Below are 18,568 nucleotides of genomic sequence, written 5' to 3'. Positions count from 1 at the left end.
ACACCCAGATACTTGACACACAGAGCCTTCGTAACATCATAAACGTCAACAGTAACCCGGATCGGGCGGACTCTGCGCCTGCTGACTACTACAAGCGATAGTGTTTTCCGTCGCGCAAAGTACATACCCCTGGCCCGAATCCACTCACTCATCTGTCCGAGAGCCCGGTCCACCTTATGGTTAACCTCCTTTTCTGTCAAACCCGGCACCATAAAGGAATCTCTCTCTATACAATCTGTATATGCAATCCCTATACGGATATCCCAGTTTCAGAATGCCATTAAAAGAAAGGTTCCAGTAGAGGGGGCTCAAAACGGACTCCTGAGGCACACCCTCCAGCATTTGGAACCGCATCCCACCATTCTCTGTGGCGGCTACCCGGTCACGTCCACGTTGAAAATCACAGATCACAGCTTGGATGTAGGTGCTAAGTCTTCTCTCCGCCAGTGCTACGGATATAATAGCCCAAGACAGACTTTTGAAAGCATTCTATACATCCAGGAGGACCAGAAATTGAATATGCCTGGTCCTCCAGATTCTCCTCCAGCCAACCAACCACACGATCCAAGCAACCACTCTGCTCAGAGCAACCACCGTAGACCTCGCCTTTCACGAAGTTGTAATCCAAAGGTGACAGTTTACATGAAATAACCACCTCGTACCAGATTCTTTCTGCAAACATACACTCATAAAGCTTCGCAAAAGTCGGCTAGAGACAAATAGGACGGTAAGTAGGAGCTTGGTTTGCTACCTTTCTTGGGGACAAGGAGCAACCTCGCAAGCTTCCAAGGCATGGGAAAATTGCTCCGTCCCATTGCCTCGTTCAGGACCTCCATCTCAATTCCCCCTTCCCCCGCGAGGGAAAAGAATGCCTGCCTTGTAACATTGCAGGTTGCCGAGCCAGAGCAAGATCTCATCTCTTCCCTATCATTTTCAACAAGCAGTGGTTTCTTATTTTGTTTTTTATTATCGAAAAAAATCTGTTTCATCAACAAGCTCATAATCCATCAGTTGCAATACGAGAGGTGATAGATAATCTCCTTTCCTTTGCGATAAATACGTTAACGGTGACAACATTATTACTACGACTATTATTAGTCGTAGTTGATCCATTTAACGTAATCGTATCCATCACTATGTTCAATGAATCATTAATTTAAAGGCATTTCCACGTTTATCATTCTCGCCTTGGAAACTAGAAAATGAGATTTCTTTATTTCCATGACACCAGTAGAATTGTTCCCACATTCAAAGTCAAAATAAATTATTAATTTTTCGTCAGATCAAAGATCATCTTTATAATCACCGTCTTTATGAAATGCATGAACACTAAGATGAACAATGTATACATAACTATAATTTAAACTGAAACACATTTCTGACAAATGTCGTTTACCAACCGTAACATCTACTTGCTTAATTAGCTCCATAATAGGCACAATAACAACGACGACAACGATCATGTATAGACTTCAAAGTTTACAATCGTAATGAGACAACTTGTTTAAGACTTTCTAACCGTTGTCAGTTATGGACGATCTTTAACATGTTTGAACAAATAATTCTAAGAAACACCTCCGCACATATTTTACAAAAGTTTAAATCTTTAATAATACAATCGTCTTTCATACCGTAATAAGTTACCTTCATTGGATGATGACCTACAACTTTCATTTCGTCTTCAGCAAATCTGTCTGTATAACTTCTGTGTAGCTCAAAGCAATACGATTCGTTGTCCGAAGTATCAGAATCATATAAGATGATACATATGCAACCCTTATCGTGCTTAGTAAATACCTTTTTCATATCCAACAATATGTAGCCTATACCGATGTGAAGATCGTCCAACATCTTGAACAGTAGTTTCTTGAGAAACAATCTTCATCGTTGAAAACGTTAATAAATGATAAAGCAGTGTTACTTCCACCGTATTTAAATAATCTACATCAATATTTGTACTTAAAGCGGGCAGAAATGTTGCGGTTAAAATTTTTATCAGATGTAGCAATGTTCTAATACGACGATGCGGGTAAAATTTATCTGACTAAACCGATACGGCAAAATCAACTTTAATCGTTTAACTGTGACTACATTCAATCATTAGACACCTTTTTTTGGTTGAGTTTCCAGACCTCCCTGGAGGTGAAACCGCAGGAGGTTGAGATTTTTTTTGCATTAGTGAAATATCTCCCCGAGTGAGGCCTATTATAAATCATCTTTGTCATTTTTGGTAATTTTTGTCTAACTTGTTTGTTTCTTTATGTATTTTGTCCACCGATTGCAATACCCTTATCAAATTCATATTCTTACTTATTGTTTTGTCAATTATCTGTCCATGTTTATCTAGTCCATATATATCTGTCCCATAGGTTCAACTGCAACATGGTTTGGATGTTGGGTATACTTGACAATAACGTTTTTATCCTTTAAATCCAGTATTTGTTACTGACAGTGTATATTGATACACCTTATTAGTTTTAATATTCACTTTTTTAGAAACAATATTTTGATTTTAAATAAGACTGTTTTATCAGCTGCGTGCAAAGGAGATTTTTTATTTAAAAAAAAATATAATACCAATATTAGTAAGGTGGTAAGGTTGTTTCCATTTCCCCGCACGCTACGGTCAACTTTTCACTACGTCGATGATGTTATGCGGTGACCAGTGTCTAACTGAAACAACAATATACAAAACGAATTTATTTAATTTACTTATAGCAATATTCCGTTGACGTTCGAGTAGACTAAACATGATGATGAGACCCTAAGAGGGTTGCGCGTATAAAAATTATTAGAGACGACATAGCAATAAATATATCGGGAAATTCGAGTGGTAGCAAAAGCGTAGCTATGGAATGCAAACCTGCTAGTCAGTGACGGACCATAGCTATGCTGAGGAAACCAACTCTGATTCCTAGTCCTAGCAATGGCGAATAACCTGTATCGAATTAATTTAGTGGCCTCCCATTAAACAATTCGGATGTTGTTAACCGAACGGAACTAGTCAAGCCTCCTCCTATTGTGCTTTACGGGATGTACTGAGGCTGTACGAACTGCTAAAAATGGTCGTGTGCAAGGGGGTTACAACATTTGACTGTTCGGAGGTAAACAACTAAGAATTATTTCTTGGGACATCGAAGCGGAAAAAACTTAAATGTATTTCGGAACATGGTTTAATAGGTTACACCTTTACTAGAAACGATCAACGAGCTTTTCGTGTCGTGATTAAAAACCTGCACCACTCAATTCGACTGGAGATTATCAAGAAAGAAATCGAAGGTCACGGGCATCGAATGAAGGACTTTTGCCTCCGATAGTTACCTTTCAAAAAATACTTCAGAGAATGAATGAGGATGATATTTATGAGTGTAAATGAAATGTAGTCTTCTACAGTCTCAGTTTGACCATTCCTGAGAGGTGTGGTTAATTGAAAAACCCAACCACCAATGAACACCAGTATCCACGATCTAGTATTCAAATCGGGGTAAAAATAACTAACTTTACTCTGACTAGAACGCTGGAACTCTTGACTTCCAAATCAGCTGACGTGGGAAGACGCGTTCACCTCTAAACCAACCCGGTGGGTTGGGTGAAAGTGTTTCTGGACGGACTCTACTCACCCGGGTAACTAACACTAGGTGAACCCGCAGTCGCCAGTGCAATGTGGGGGAGAAATAAGCCAGTCCATTAAAATTGATAAATACAATAGCAGAAACTGTCAAGAAAGTGTTATCTTCCAGGTCCCCTATATCTACTCAAACAGCATTTCAGACGAAACCGAAGCAATTCAGCCTAAGGAAATTTGATCAACCCATTCCGGATGCAAAAGCGTCTCTGCAAGCAGGAACAGAAACGCGCAGAATATGCCCAGAGTTCATCACCGAACTCGTGCCAAAGAAGCGATTTGGCAATCGCAATAGACCTAAACCAAAAGCCTATTGCATCGAGGAATAGGAAAACCGTCACATGTGTGAAGAGATCATAAAAACAGCATGACCTGGTAGATCGCCCTACTCGTAAAGGGCGCTGCATAAATCAACCATGAGACCCAAAACAACCGTTCAACTAACACTGCAGACAGCCATTAAGCATCAACGATAAGTTCTAACTTTCCAGATAATTGAAGTACAATTTTACCGCTCGTAAATAACAGCCGCAGTCCTTACTCTTGACCTAATGTCCGCACTCTTTGCGCGACCTTTTACAGTTGACGCAGGATGGAGCCTCGGATTTCTGCGGACAGTCTCCATACTTTTGACCCTTCTCGCCAAAATGCGCGCAGACTGACGCATATTTACAGAACTTGGCTCTGTAGCCAAAACGACAGCACATAAAACACCATTGTACATGAACGTATTCTCTGATCCAAGAGGACATGAGATCGAGAAACCACCTACCCTCAGACACAAACTTTTTAAAGAGACCAGCACCAAGTTCAAAAATTCCGTGATACCTTTATGCATCACGTTTCCCATTCTTGAAGAGTAGCCTACACTCTTTCTTAAAAACTGTATCATCCAACTCAGTGTTCTACACCCCATACGGGACAGAACATCGTCGTCTGATAGCCGTTGGTCAATGTTGTAGACAATGACCCGGGGCCAACGCTTTGGCTTCGGGTTTACCTTGACCTCAAGCTTTTTACCACAGAATACTCCACGATGACTCGGACTGTCTCCTTGTCATTAGCAATCACTTTTGCTGGTTTCTTTGGTTTGCCGAATCTTGAGGTACTTCTGCTTGCAAAGAAGAACAACCATGAAGTCCTCCTTGAGCTTTCTACTAGTTCTAGTAGTCCCCTAAACCGTGTTAACGAATAAAACCTCGGGATTCAGCGAGGTTAGAAAGGCTATTTATTACGCCAAGAAATATCATGGTAGTCAAATGAGGCAGTCAGGCGAACCTTATTACTCTCATCCACTAGAGGTGGCGTATATGATCTCTGATCCGACTTCATCCACTTTAGCATCTTTTGTAGGTGAAGCTTTAGGTTTAAGTGCCTCTAATTTAGCATTGAATTCAACTTTAACTTTCTCTAATTCAGCTTTGTGTTCAGTTTTAAGTTGCTCAGATTCAGCTTCGTGTTTAGCTTCAAGTTCCTTTATCTGTTTCTCCTGTTCAGCACGAGTTATAACCGTCTCTAACTTATTGGAAACTTTTACAACTTGCTCTTGAGCTTCTTTAAGTTCTTGTTTAATTTTCTTTACCTTAGGGTTTACAGCTGGAACGTCCTCAGCAACTGTTGGATTTGAGTTGTACTTTGAAACATAGGCAGCAACTTTGACAGCAACTTCTTTATTATTAACTCGGTTAATAAGGTGATTTTGCCATTTTTCATGAATATCTTGACGTTGTATAGGATTATATTTCTTTGATTTGTCTTCAAAATACTTCAAAGCTTCACATTTAAAACAATAAAACATTTCTGGTTGGTCCGTAAATTCCTGAAATTCTCATAACTACAATCGGAGTGTTTGTATCACCTGCTAAGCCAAGCCATTCTAGCTCAGCTTTATGTCTAATTCTTGCACGTTGATTTTCTATCCTTAAAATTGTATTTTCATCTACCCAATCGAGAAGTTAATAATATAGTGATCATGATATAATGATATAGGTGATCATGGATTAATTAATATTCTTCAAGAATTAAAGTACAATTATGTTTTACAAGTTTTAGATTTATCAGGAATTAAATGTGGGCCAGGAAGCCAACTTCTCGAAATATATCATTGTTCCAACTCAATCTCGAAAGGGCTGACCTTTGAAGAAACCTCTGATAAGGAAGATTCTTTTCTCTGTTTAGGATTCCTTTCTTCTTAGCCGTATCATATGCCTTTCGCATATCGAAAAATACAGAAATGAGGCACAGGCAATGTAGGGAGGCGTTTTGAATAAAAGGTTCTGGGCAAGTACATGATCAACACACGATCTACCTTGGCGGAAACCGTATTGTCCGGAAGCAATTAGGGCATTTCTCGCAAGATAACATACTAGACGACAGTTTTTTATTCCTTCTATCAACTTGCATAGGGTGCTGGACATGGAAACAGGAGGATAACGTGAAAGACACGATTTTTCCTTACCGGGTTTCAGTATGAGATTCATTAATGCTTCTGACCAAGAAACGGGACAACCTTGGTCAGAAAATATTTTATTGTATTAAGAAAAACGATTTCGTTATGCAATATCCGAAAGGTGAGATACACGCTGAGTCTGATATTATCATTTCCGGGGGAAGTATCACTGGAATTATTTAAGTCATACCGAAGCTCATCAAAAGGAAAGAGAATACTTAATACATTTTACGAGTTCCTAATAAAAAATAGGATACTTTCTACCTGTAACTTCAACGTCATAAATGCAGACAATATGATGATGTAAGGGAAATTTACATAATCATGGCAAAACGTGTTCTCCACATCAATTGGCGTGGTGAGCAGGAACTCGTTGTTTTCCACTCCAATACACTACAAAAATTGTCCTTTTCCAGTTACGTCGTGAATTTTTCTCTCCACAATGAATGATGGAGTTGCCTGAGAAATGGTATCCATGTAATTTAGCCATGATTTTGAAACACACCACATTTTTATCTTAACGGAATAATCTATGACATAAAACTCTAGCATTCCAGAAGGTTCAGAGCAATTCTGTAGAGATTTTTGGTTGAAATTGCCTAAAATCCCTTATTGGCTATCTCTTAGTGCACTGTTACACATTTCGTCCTATCAATGAACAGCTGGACGCCTTGGATTTCCATATGTTAGAAGGACAAATTCTCTTGCACTCATTAGTGTCAGGTATGGAAAAATGTCAAGATGAGGGATCGCGCTATCACTCTTTTCGTATTGGCCAAAAAAATTATTTTATCCGATCAAACCTCTTTCCCATTCACCTATCTGCGTGGTTGACTCTGAGTCACTGTTTCTACTGAGAAAGCAACTGGTCTGTGATTTCTTCAAATGAAATTTTTGGATACGTTCCAAGACATGGAAGCAGAGATGCTGAACAACAAAGTCAGGTAGATGCACGAAAATTTAACTGATGAAGATGACATAAAATTTTCCGACCCATCATGATCCACGATCTGCCTAAGTCAACTATAATACTTCAATAAAAAATCTGTAAATTGTGGAAGAATTTTTACCTACTTAATTCCACAATTTACAAAACTCGTAACAATTGAGAAACTATTACAATAAAAAACTTTTAAGAGAAACTATTACAGACTTAAAACTTTTGACGAAGTTAACAAAATGAAGATTAATTTTTTTATATATATATATAATTTAATTAAATAAGATTATAGTTTTATATATGTTAGTTTTGATTATCTTGAAGATGGCAGAACAGCAAAAAACGCTGAAGGAAATCAAATTGAAATTTGGCAAGCTTAATTAAAATTACAAATATCCTAAAATACATTCATAGAAGGTTAGGGTAGCTTTATTTGTGAACATTAAAGGTATTTTCAGTGAAATAACTTTATACTTCCCTTATCTATTGCACTATTGTTGTTAATACAAGAATAGTGGTTAAAAGTGTTAAGCCTAGCTGTCATTCTTATGTCTTTTGTCAATGAGACTGAATTCTGATTTTCATGTTTTGTCAACCTGTAATTATATTTCCTGATGATTACTTTAAATTCTGTTTTGAATGTAATCTCTGTTGATTATTATTATTATTGACATTTAATATTATTATTGTTTACTGTTGCCATTATTGTAATTACTATCGAGAGATGATTTTTATTGTATGTTATTATTATTACTGTTGTTATTCTGATTATTAGTGTGAATGTGATTACTATACTTTTTTATTATTTGTTAGTTTTTACTATTATCATTACCATTGTAATTTTTATTATAATTAATGATTTGACTTGTTTTACTTATGTTCTTTATATAATTAATTGTATTTGTATAAACATTTCCAATTGTCAATCACTCAATATCTTTCAATTAAATATTCTTCATTCTCTTATTTCTTCTTGTTTCTCTCAATATTCTTTCAATTGTCAATCTCTCAATAGTGATCGAGCCACTAACACGTGACAATATATTACATAGAATTTCCTAAGGTTTGTTGACGGAGAAATTCTCTGAGGTAGTTGTGCACTTTTAGATAAGCTAACAAATTTATGATTCAGTTTACCATCTTGTCTCAAGTAATATATAAGGTGCTCTATGAGTAGTTCTTCATCTTTAAATAACTTGTAAGACAACATTACTAGTAAAACAATTATTTTGAATATGGAAAAGTTTGTTCATTTTCTGTTTCTTACAATTTGCATTTGGCTTGTTAAATTTATTAATTTCAAATAATTGTTTAATAAATTCAAAGGTTATGTTAAAAATTATGTTAAAACCGTAACAACAGAGAAAAGTGTTGGCACATAAGCATTAGTTATCAAAAGCCTAGAAAACAGAAAGCTTATATATCCTACATTGATTTTTACAATTGCAAGTGTTTAAAAATAGATTGTAGTAAATGTACTAATCCTAAATTATTTGTTTTGCATATGATTTTCAATTAATTAGAACATGTTATAGAAATGTTTAAATAATTTATTTTATATAATAAATTATAAATTTGATTTGCTGGTAATAAATGCAATAATCGTAATAAAAGGATTTATTTATTCATTTGGATGTAGTGCAGCAAGATTTCCAGGTGGTAGAGCTGCTTTGGAAAATCAATTTCTGTCATACATTAGCAGCTTTGTACCTCTTTTAGATTTTGTTCCATGATTCAGATGAATGCCATTGGGGATAACATATTTAGACATTTTTTATGCCCTTAATACATATAAATCTGGTAATTTTATGAAGGAATTTTACAACGTTATTTCTCATACATTAAATGAATTACATAAAAAAATGATTATCACCTTGTTTAGAACTCGGATTTCTCTTGTGAAAATAAGACAGAAGGATTTGATAGAAAAACAACATGGATAACAAGTATAATTATAACAAAAATTAAAGAAATAACCCATAACTAGTCATAACAAGTATAACTTAAAATTGAAATTTAAGGAAGTAATTTTAACTACTATAAGTTCTATAAAAATATGATAGTAGGAATTGTTTAGAAAAAATACTCTTTCACCTGAAAATAATAGCAAGATAAAAATTTAAACTGCCTAAAGCATTATTATGGAAAGTAAGAAATTCATTTCTTAAATTCTATTTGTGAAAAGATAGTAAACGAACAGACGAAATCATTCACTCAAGAACATTCAATGGGAAATCAGGGAGTTTAAAATGCATGGTCACGTAATAACTACACAAGTATAGAGTTGGAAAAGAGGCATGACTAAACCTGGATTTAAGAGTCATCAAAATACAACTAAGAGAAGTATAAAATCAAGGTTAATACTAAAGATAAAGTAGGACTTGACTTAATTGAACTTGGAAAGGTGATAATGCGATAGATAAGGTGTGTGATTGATAAGGTTCCTAATGATTGATTATAGATTTCCTAAAACAAATAAGTAGAAACAGCAGAATTCTGCATATAATTTGGATATTGAAATGCCCTTAGATCTAAAGAAGTACTATTATCTTTTCAGATATTGTGTAAAAAATTTAATTTGGTGGATCAGGTATATCTGCTGGTTTTACTGGTCAATCGTTTTACTAAAAACGTATTTTTCTCGCAAAATAAATACAGTTTCTTTCTGCTAAACATAGAATCTACAGAAAAATATAGCTATTAATAATTGTTATGGAATACAATTTATTTTATATTTTGTACTGAAGGATTTGTATCCTCAAAGACTGTCAACAAAAGAAAGTAACCAAAGAACCAAAAAAATTCATAGTCACTCTTACAAGGTATCATCTGTACTTGTGTTATAATTTACCTGTCCTACTTAAAAAGAATACCTTTTCTTTTTCAATTTTAATGTTACCACTAGGTTCATTATTTTTCCAACACTGTTAGATTCTTAATATTATTAAATAAAATTAACATTTGCTACACCTGTTTCAAAATTAAATATAAAATATTTTTTAATAATAATAATTATGAAAAATTAAAACAGGTCTGTTAAATCAAATAAATATTTTTTTGACTATATCATTGCAATAACCATTTTTTCAATACACCTCATTACTATTATCAAATCTATATTTAGTTTCTTCTATGTGAATCTCTAGACGAGGATTCATTTCCGTTACTTTAAAATATCAAAGAGTAAACAAACTACTTCCTCTTCACAACACCAACTGCTATCACCAAATAACTTTCAAGCTATTGTATCATAGACAAATTTTTATGCAATTGTCTGATTTTTCCAAAATAAAATTTTTTACAGACTTCTCATTTAATTAAAATAATTTAAATTTTGTAATATCCTTCTAGTTTGTGTAAATTCATTAAAACTACTATCAACACATAAATTAAAAATATGTCATTGTATTGAAAGAATTCGGCAATAAATTTTTTTTTATCTTTTCCTACTATTGGCTTATCATAAGGTAAATAAAAAGTGATATCTCTTGTCAAGGAAGCATACTGACCACCAGGCTCAGTCAGTGTTGAAAAAGAAGGGTAGAAAAATCCCAGATAAATTTCTAAATGATGATACATATTTTTGGGATCTGAGAATAGTACTTGACAATCAAACTAAGTCTTATCCAATGCTATATGTTTACTATGCTTTTATAAAAAATGGCAGCTTGGACACTGGGTGAGATGTCAATAAATGGTTACAAAATGAATTTTTTTTATAGAGATTATGGTACTGATAAAGTGGCATTGTTTTACCATTCAGTTTTTCTCTACACTTGAGAGAATTCTAATGTCATAAAACCGTTAAGGTGACTGAAATTGTAATTAGGATGTGTACTTTGCATAATTAATAAACATTAGAAAAGCAATGAAACTTGTGTGCCTCATAGAAGGTATTTTGAATTAATAGACTAGGTTGACCTCAAATATTTTGGTTAAATTATTTCAAAACCTGGTTTGAATTGGTCATTACAGAGCTGTTTTGGATTGTTAACACCAAATGACAAAGTTACTAGCAGCTTTTGAACAGACACTTTATTAAAATTGAATTAAAAAAACATTTGTTTGCAAATAAAAATATATTACATAGTTTTAAAAGATTTTTAGTAATTCTTTCCTTTGTATTTCTATCGTTTTTTTTTTTCATATCTTTACAGTCACATTCCACCCAAGCATCAAATATAAAATGGACAAAAAGAATATAATATTTTAAAATATTATTATTCTCAAGATGTACTATTACCAAGTATGAAGCATTTTATTTCTTCAACCTTGCTTCTAGAACCTTATTGATAGGTATAACCATTTCTCTTGTACTTATAATGCAGCTTAAACTGAATTGCTGATCTAAAATGTTTTATATTTGTAAGTGAAAATATATTTAGCAGTATTATCTACCCATAAATAATCAGATTAGTAACAAATTAGGTTTTACCCTTACTTGTTTCTAATTCCTTTACAAAATTAATGATAACGACGTTTTCATATTATATTAGCTTATCAATTGATAAAAATACTTCTCTGATTAATGAATAAACTCGTTTTTCTATCTATTATAATTTATCATATTCTGTAAAAGTATTGCTACTTATCCCTCTTCAGTGAATCAGGGTTAGAGGTAGATTGTCTTCTCAACTAGCTCATGATTCAGCTAAATTCAGTGTTTTTTTAACGAGAATTAATTTAAGAAATTTCCTTATATTAAAGTTGACTTACATGCATAAAACTATTGCTTTATTCCATTATGATATAAAATAACTTTTAAAATCATCAGACATTGATTATTAATTACATTTTATTAAATGTTGTTAATTTATTTAATTAGTATGTTATACATATATGTAAGTAAATAAATCAATTTATTTAAATTTCAGATCGATTTATAACCAAAATGCAATCAGACCTCCAGGCACAATTAATGCAAAGTAAGTAGGATCTAACTTTTTTTACAGTCCACATTTTCAGTATATATATATATATATATATATATATATATATATATATGTATATATATATATGTGTGTGTGTGTGCTCGCGCGCATGTAGATACAAATTTAAAGTTTACTTCAAAATATAAACGAACAAATCTACAGTATTTCATACACAGAGATTATATACTGCTAAAGAAAATATAAAAATAAATCTGGAGAATTCTCATCATTATAAAACAAGTACAATATTAATAAGTAATAGTACTTAAGTAATTTATAAATCGTGCAATTCGTTTTTCTAGTGGTAATTCTTGTACATATTGTAGGATCTCAATCAGGAAAAAAATTGTATTTTTTGATTTACTGCATCTTAAATAAAAATATTGAATATAATTTCATATGATTTTTATTTTTCAGAAAATTTTTTACGGACCGTCCAGCATGCTACATAAGCAAGTAAGTAATAACTGTCAAATAATTTTTTTCTCCTTTAAAATAAGTCATGTGTACTTCCAATTTCTTCTCAATCCAGTTTTTAATCTCAATGTATCAAATAACGAACTATTAGAGCTAAGGGTTTTGGTTTGCTTGGCATTTCTCTCGCTACCACCTCAATCAGACGCCCAAAAGCATAAGACCGGATGTCTGTGCTACAAACGGCAACTGGGCACACAGCCCGTACGCCAGGGAATAGCATAGCAACCGCCCAACATCGAACTCTGCTTACCCTCCTGAGCATCTAGAAACAGAATATCCAGGAACGCCTGGTAAGTCACCACTATGTTAAAGTGTGTTCCCGATCACCAATCCCGCATAAAAAACTAGACAGTACGTGCAGTGGCTTTGACCGTAACATGAATTTACGAGCTGAAAGGAGTTGCGTTGAAACTTGCGCATCGAGACTTGCCACAACTTGAGTCTGGCTTCCTTGATGGCATACTAATTACGGGTGCGTGGGTAGATCTGCAGACCCTCAGTGTGCATGTCATCAACGATATTCCCCGTCAGGGAGCGACGCTGGTATCTTCTCCAAGCGGACCTAATTCTTGCGCGCAGCACGCAAATGCAGGACGACCACTTTTTTCCGGTTATCTACCTGTGTTTAACAGACGGCTCCCCAGAAACAGCGGTCATGACGGCTACATGCAATTTCCAATCCGCGAACTGGCCACTACCTAATGGTCCGTCCATTGCCGGAGGCCTCCTTAGGATCCTATTTCAGCCAGTCTTGATGGCCCGGCCGAAACGTTCAGCCATCATTTATATATATATATATATATAGAACCTAACTCTGTAACTTGCAGTTTGATTTGTTTGGGATTATTTTGGCCACTACCCCATTCGGTCGCCCTAAAGCATAAAACCGAATGTCTGTGCTACAAAGAGCTACTGAGCCTCGAAAGAGATTAGCGACGTGTGTCCTAACTAGCATCAACAGCAGCCATAAAACCGTGAGCGGAATAAGCGTGGTACCATAGACCACTCGCTTGCGTGTACCACCGTCCACATTTCATATATCACTAAAATTGGTAGGCACCAGGTCAAATATTAAAACATATATAACTATCAATAATTAAATTTATCTCGTCAAAGACAGTAATTCGCTGCCACGCCTAGGCCGCTGATTGCCAGCAAGTATCTGTTCACCATTAAAGCGCTAGGAACCTTAATCTGGCTGGTAGGCAGCCATGTTTCTCAGTTAGTTTCTCCTAACAGCAACGCGGTAAGAGTCTTTTCATTAGAAGTATAGTACTGAAGGCGGTTGAACAAAGCATCCACATCAAGGAAATCCTACATGGTCCAACAATGTGGCTCCCACAACATTGACTCGACGCTTGTGAGTGGCCCATTTTCCCCTTGACCACTAAGTTCCAGGGTAGCCTGAGTCCTGCAACTTAAACAGCAGGGTAGTCGAGCATCATGTGTTCGTCCTGCTGTATCTCCCCGTAGACGGAATGCTCATCATTTACCAGGCGGAACCGAAACAAACATCGGTTTAAATTTACATGGTTGGAGAGCACTTGGGTACCCGATACCCTTAAAACGATAGAGAGGCATACCATCTACCCGAGATCCTGTATAATTCTATACAAGGATATGACCTTAGTCGTAAAGTGCCATCCTTACTACAATTCTTCCATCGAAAGTCTGAAAAGACTCGTCCGCAAGAGGGTGCATTGACATCACCGTTCCGATCCGGTAGAGGCCCGGGTCGATACCGCATCCAAATACGTCGGCTTCCCTGACTCTTTGCAATTTCAACATGGCCGCCGTAACTTTCACCACTAAATCGATTCGGAGAACCTTTCCCAATAAAAAGGTAGCCGTGTAGGGGGTTGTATTAAAACGCTAGTGCATACAATTAAGGCTCTGCGCTGTGGACTTCTTAAATTTTGAAAAACTGCTCCACCTTTCTTTCCAACATATGTACCTAAACGGACGCCGCGAAAGAGGTCGTACTTTCGATGATACCTTGGTACATCATGTACAAATGACGGCCCGGCAGTCCGTAATGCTTTCGAGCAGTCCTTGTAAGCTTGTACATCACAAAGACGGCGTCCGCCGCTACTTACTTAATGTAGTTGCGAAACAGTAACTTCTCATCAAACTAAACACCTACGGACTTATGAACTTAACCTCAGCTGATTACACAGCCTTTATACTTAATACGGAGGTACTGATTGTATTATAATTTGCCCGCACCCTTGAGAAGCACAAACCTCGTCTTGGCACAGAAATCTTTAATTTTTGCTTGTCCATCCAGCTGTCTGCGGTTGATAAGACCGCCTGCGTTCGAACTTCTATCTCCGGTCATGAGTTACCATGAACTAACAAGAAGTCATCGGCAACAGCCTGGACCGTGACCCCTTCCGGGAATGTCAGTCCCAAAAATCCGTAGCAGGTGGAGCTTCTTCGGATGCTCTCGGTCTTCCTTGTTTCCTGTCTTTGGTGATCACAGCTGTCTCTAACCAATTGACTCGAATCAGGAGTGAGTGCCTGAGGAAGAAGTTGTTCCTATCAACCTCCGAGGTGTTTAATCTCGTGGTCATGTTGTCACGTAAAATGTTTTCAAATCAATTTAATAATAACTTTTAACGCGGAACCATCCGAAACAATTTTAACCATTAACATTTTCTGATAATTGTATTCAGCCATATTTTAACTTTAATTTCTTAATTAATTAATGTTAATTGTGTAAGGATTACCGTTAATTACTACAAAAAAGGCATTGATGAAATGTAATTTAAGATTAATTAGTGCTGCTTATCACCTTAATACGGATTAGTAAAGATCTGATATTTTTTGATTTTTATGTTAATTAATAAGGTTAATAAAAAGTAATTTAGTGTCACTGTCCATGTACTTGATATACTTTTTTGGAATATTAAGTGGAAAAATTATTAAAATATACTTTAAAAACCAAATAAAAAATAAAAATATTAAATAAAACTAAAATCTTCCTGATAATATAGATTTTAAGAATTAATTTATCTTAGTCGTTATGCTGAAATTATTAAAAATTCAATAAATCTCTTTTTTAAGATGCATTTTTCATTTAAAAAAAAAATTATAATTTTCAACTAAAAAGCAAAGTTGATATTTATGTATCACTTTCTATTATTTATGACACTTATGTATCTTTTCTACTTTTTTAATTAAATAACAACTTCATTTTTTTTTTTAATAAAATCATTATAAAATTTTTATTTAAATGTATTTAATATAAATCTGTGTAGTCATTGTATTACGCTTGACACGCATAATCAAGCGGTCAATTTATTTCATAAAAACATAATTAATAAAAAACAAAAATAATATAAAACGATAAAATAGAAAAACATAGGGCTTTCTGCGGAAGTCAAAGTCCTTTATAATATATATAAATGTATAATTTTGTTTAATAAAACTATTTAATTTTCACAAAGTAGTATAAAATGGAAGTGCAACATATTCTTTGTGTTATCTTTAATTTACTGAAAAAGAAAGAAAATATTGCATGTAAAAAGTCAGACTATATTTTTAACATTAAAAAAAAATTATCAGCAAGAAAAAAACACGATACTGATCGGAATTTAGTTACAGACTTCCCAGCCCTGAGCAATAAATTTTCTGACGTAGCTTTGAACTTTAAGATAGTTACTCTTTTGACTGAAGAAAAACAAAACATGCCACCATAATGAGGGTAGTCCAAATATTTTAAGATGTAAGTAAAATCTAAGATAAGAAAAGTCTAAATTAAGATCCTGTTGTAAACATGCTATTATGGTACCTTACAGGTCAATTTAAATCTTACTTCTCGCAACAAGAAATTGATAAATAATTATGAGTGTTATATTAAAATACAAAACTCAGTGCGCATATTATTATGTGATTTCTTTTAAGGTATTAAAATCACATTAACACAAAAGAGTACTTTTATACTTTACCAGGCATCCTGCACTATATACTGTTAAAGTAAATGGTATCTCACTATTCAGAGAGGTGTATTGGGTAAATAATAGTCACTATGTTCTGTAAATAATTTTTTTGGAAATACACATTAAAAGCATTAGTATTATTAACATGAAAATTTTGTTTCAGCATTCCGAATAATACCATTCTACCAAAGAATAATTATTTAACGTAAGTACAGTAATTTATTTATATATAAATATATATGTGTGTGTATACAAGGTTTTATTATAAAAAAAAAAAAAAAAAAACAGTATTGCTAAAACAGCATTACTGCATCACTAGTAACTCTTGTCACCGCTATGAGCGCTACTGACGCAGCTAATGTCATAGAATTTCCCTTTTTCTCCTGTGGTAGATTCACTTTTCCCTCGTCCTGTTGGAACGGGAGATTAAAATCGCAAAGGGTTGCCAACCGAATTATATTTTTGCTACGAATATTAATTATTATTTTAATATTTCAAAAGCTGGTAGCACTGATGTACAGATTTTTCAGTCGCCTGCTGTCGTGTGACGTCACAGGTGAGCAAGAGATATAAAGCGGGATAAATAATATTTAAAGCAAAAAAATTAACAAGTCTGGTTAGGTTTCGAACCGGTTGACTGCGGGACACAGCTGACTGATCGGATACACCGCACCGGCTGCCCGACATGTCGAGTGAAATTTGTTCTACATAATTCATGCGCCCGAGAGAAATTACTTTTAGTACCTAAAGCCATCTTCTAACGTCACAATTTCCCCGTATTTCTTTCGTTCTTTTTATTGTACAAAAACCTTTCTGCTTTCCGACATTTATGTAAAATAAATTTTCACCCGTTTTTCTATCGAAAAAATAATCAGTTTTTCTAATATTCCACATACTATAACAATTTCTTTATTAGAAAAAAATAAAAAATAAAATATTCGTAAATTTTTACAAAACCTACTCATGCGCATCTGCCAGTCGGTTACAGCTATAAATTTCAAAGTGCCACATCCTATTTATTAAGAAAAATATACCTACATCCATCCTATAGACATCCCATGCACCTTTTTTATTGAAATATGTTTAAGTAAAAGAGTTAGTAATATTAATAAATGAATCTCTTGAGAATAATGCCTTAAGAAAAACATATTTGTGTTAAATACTCTCTTCACAATTTGTTACATAATAGACAGTGAATAAATCCAACACTCGTATATTATTGCACAGGTGTTTAAAGTGTTTTGTTTTGTGTTTTTTGTTTTGTATGTTTTAATGTGTTTTAGTTCTGAAAAGAATTTTTTCCTTTATTTTATATACGATATTTTATTAAAACAATACATCGTAGGTTTTTCTAATATTACCCTTAAATACCAAGTTTAATTTCATCTCTACTACAGCCTTCATCTTGTCTACGGTCGTCCCTTTAGCAAACCTTTTTGATAAAAAACTTTACATGTCCCATTATCACACTGGAGGATATACACAACAGCCATATTTTGTGTCCAATAGGTCTATCAGCTACGTGTAATGAGAATATTTTTTAAATAAACTAGCGATGTTTTTTTTTTTTTCTTCAGTCATTTGACTGGTTTGATGCAGCTCTCCAAGATTCCCTATCTAGTGCTAGTCGTTTCATTTCAGTATACCCTCTACATCCTACAACCCCAACAATTTGTTTTACATACTCCAAACGTGGCCTGCCTACACAATTTTTCCCTTCTACCTGTCCTTCCAATATTAAAGCGACTATTCCAGGATGCCTTAGTATGTGGCCTATAAGTCTGTCTCTTCTTTTAACTATATTTTTCCAAACGCTTCTTTCTTCATCTATTTGCCGCAATACCTCTTCATTTGTCACTTTATCCACCCATCTGATTTTTAACATTTTCCTATAGCACCACATTTCAAAACCTTCTAATCTTTTCTTCTCAGATACTCCGATTGTCCAAGTTTCACTTCCATATAAAGCGACACTCCAAACATACACTTTCAAAAATCTTTTCCTGACATTTAAATTAATTTTTGATGTAAACAAATTATATTTCTTACTGAAGGCTCGTTTAGCTTGTGCTATTCGGCATTTTATATCGCTCCTGCTTCGTCCATCTTTAGTAATTTTACTTCCCAAATAACAAAATTCTACTACCTCGATAATCTTTTCTCCTCGTATTTTCACATTCAGTGGTCCATCTTTGTTATTTCTAC

General features: G+C 34.3%; 1 protein-coding gene across 1 annotated transcript in view; it reads left to right on the top strand.

The window, feature by feature from the left end:
• The window catches only part of LOC142317322 (uncharacterized), a 131,976-nt gene that overhangs the window by 58,953 nt on the left and 54,455 nt on the right, over window positions 1–18,568 (top strand). The window contains exons 10-12 of the mRNA XM_075353775.1: window positions 11,889–11,939; window positions 12,363–12,401; window positions 16,527–16,568. Coding sequence (XP_075209890.1) covers window positions 11,889–11,939; window positions 12,363–12,401; window positions 16,527–16,568 — 132 coding nt within the window. The remainder of the gene's footprint in view (window positions 1–11,888; window positions 11,940–12,362; window positions 12,402–16,526; window positions 16,569–18,568) is intronic.

The sequence above is a fragment of the Lycorma delicatula genome, chromosome 1 (genome assembly GCF_047948215.1).
Source record: "Lycorma delicatula isolate Av1 chromosome 1, ASM4794821v1, whole genome shotgun sequence".
NCBI lineage: Eukaryota > Metazoa > Arthropoda > Insecta > Hemiptera > Fulgoridae > Lycorma > Lycorma delicatula.
This window is presented reverse-complemented; position numbering and strand designations above follow the sequence as displayed.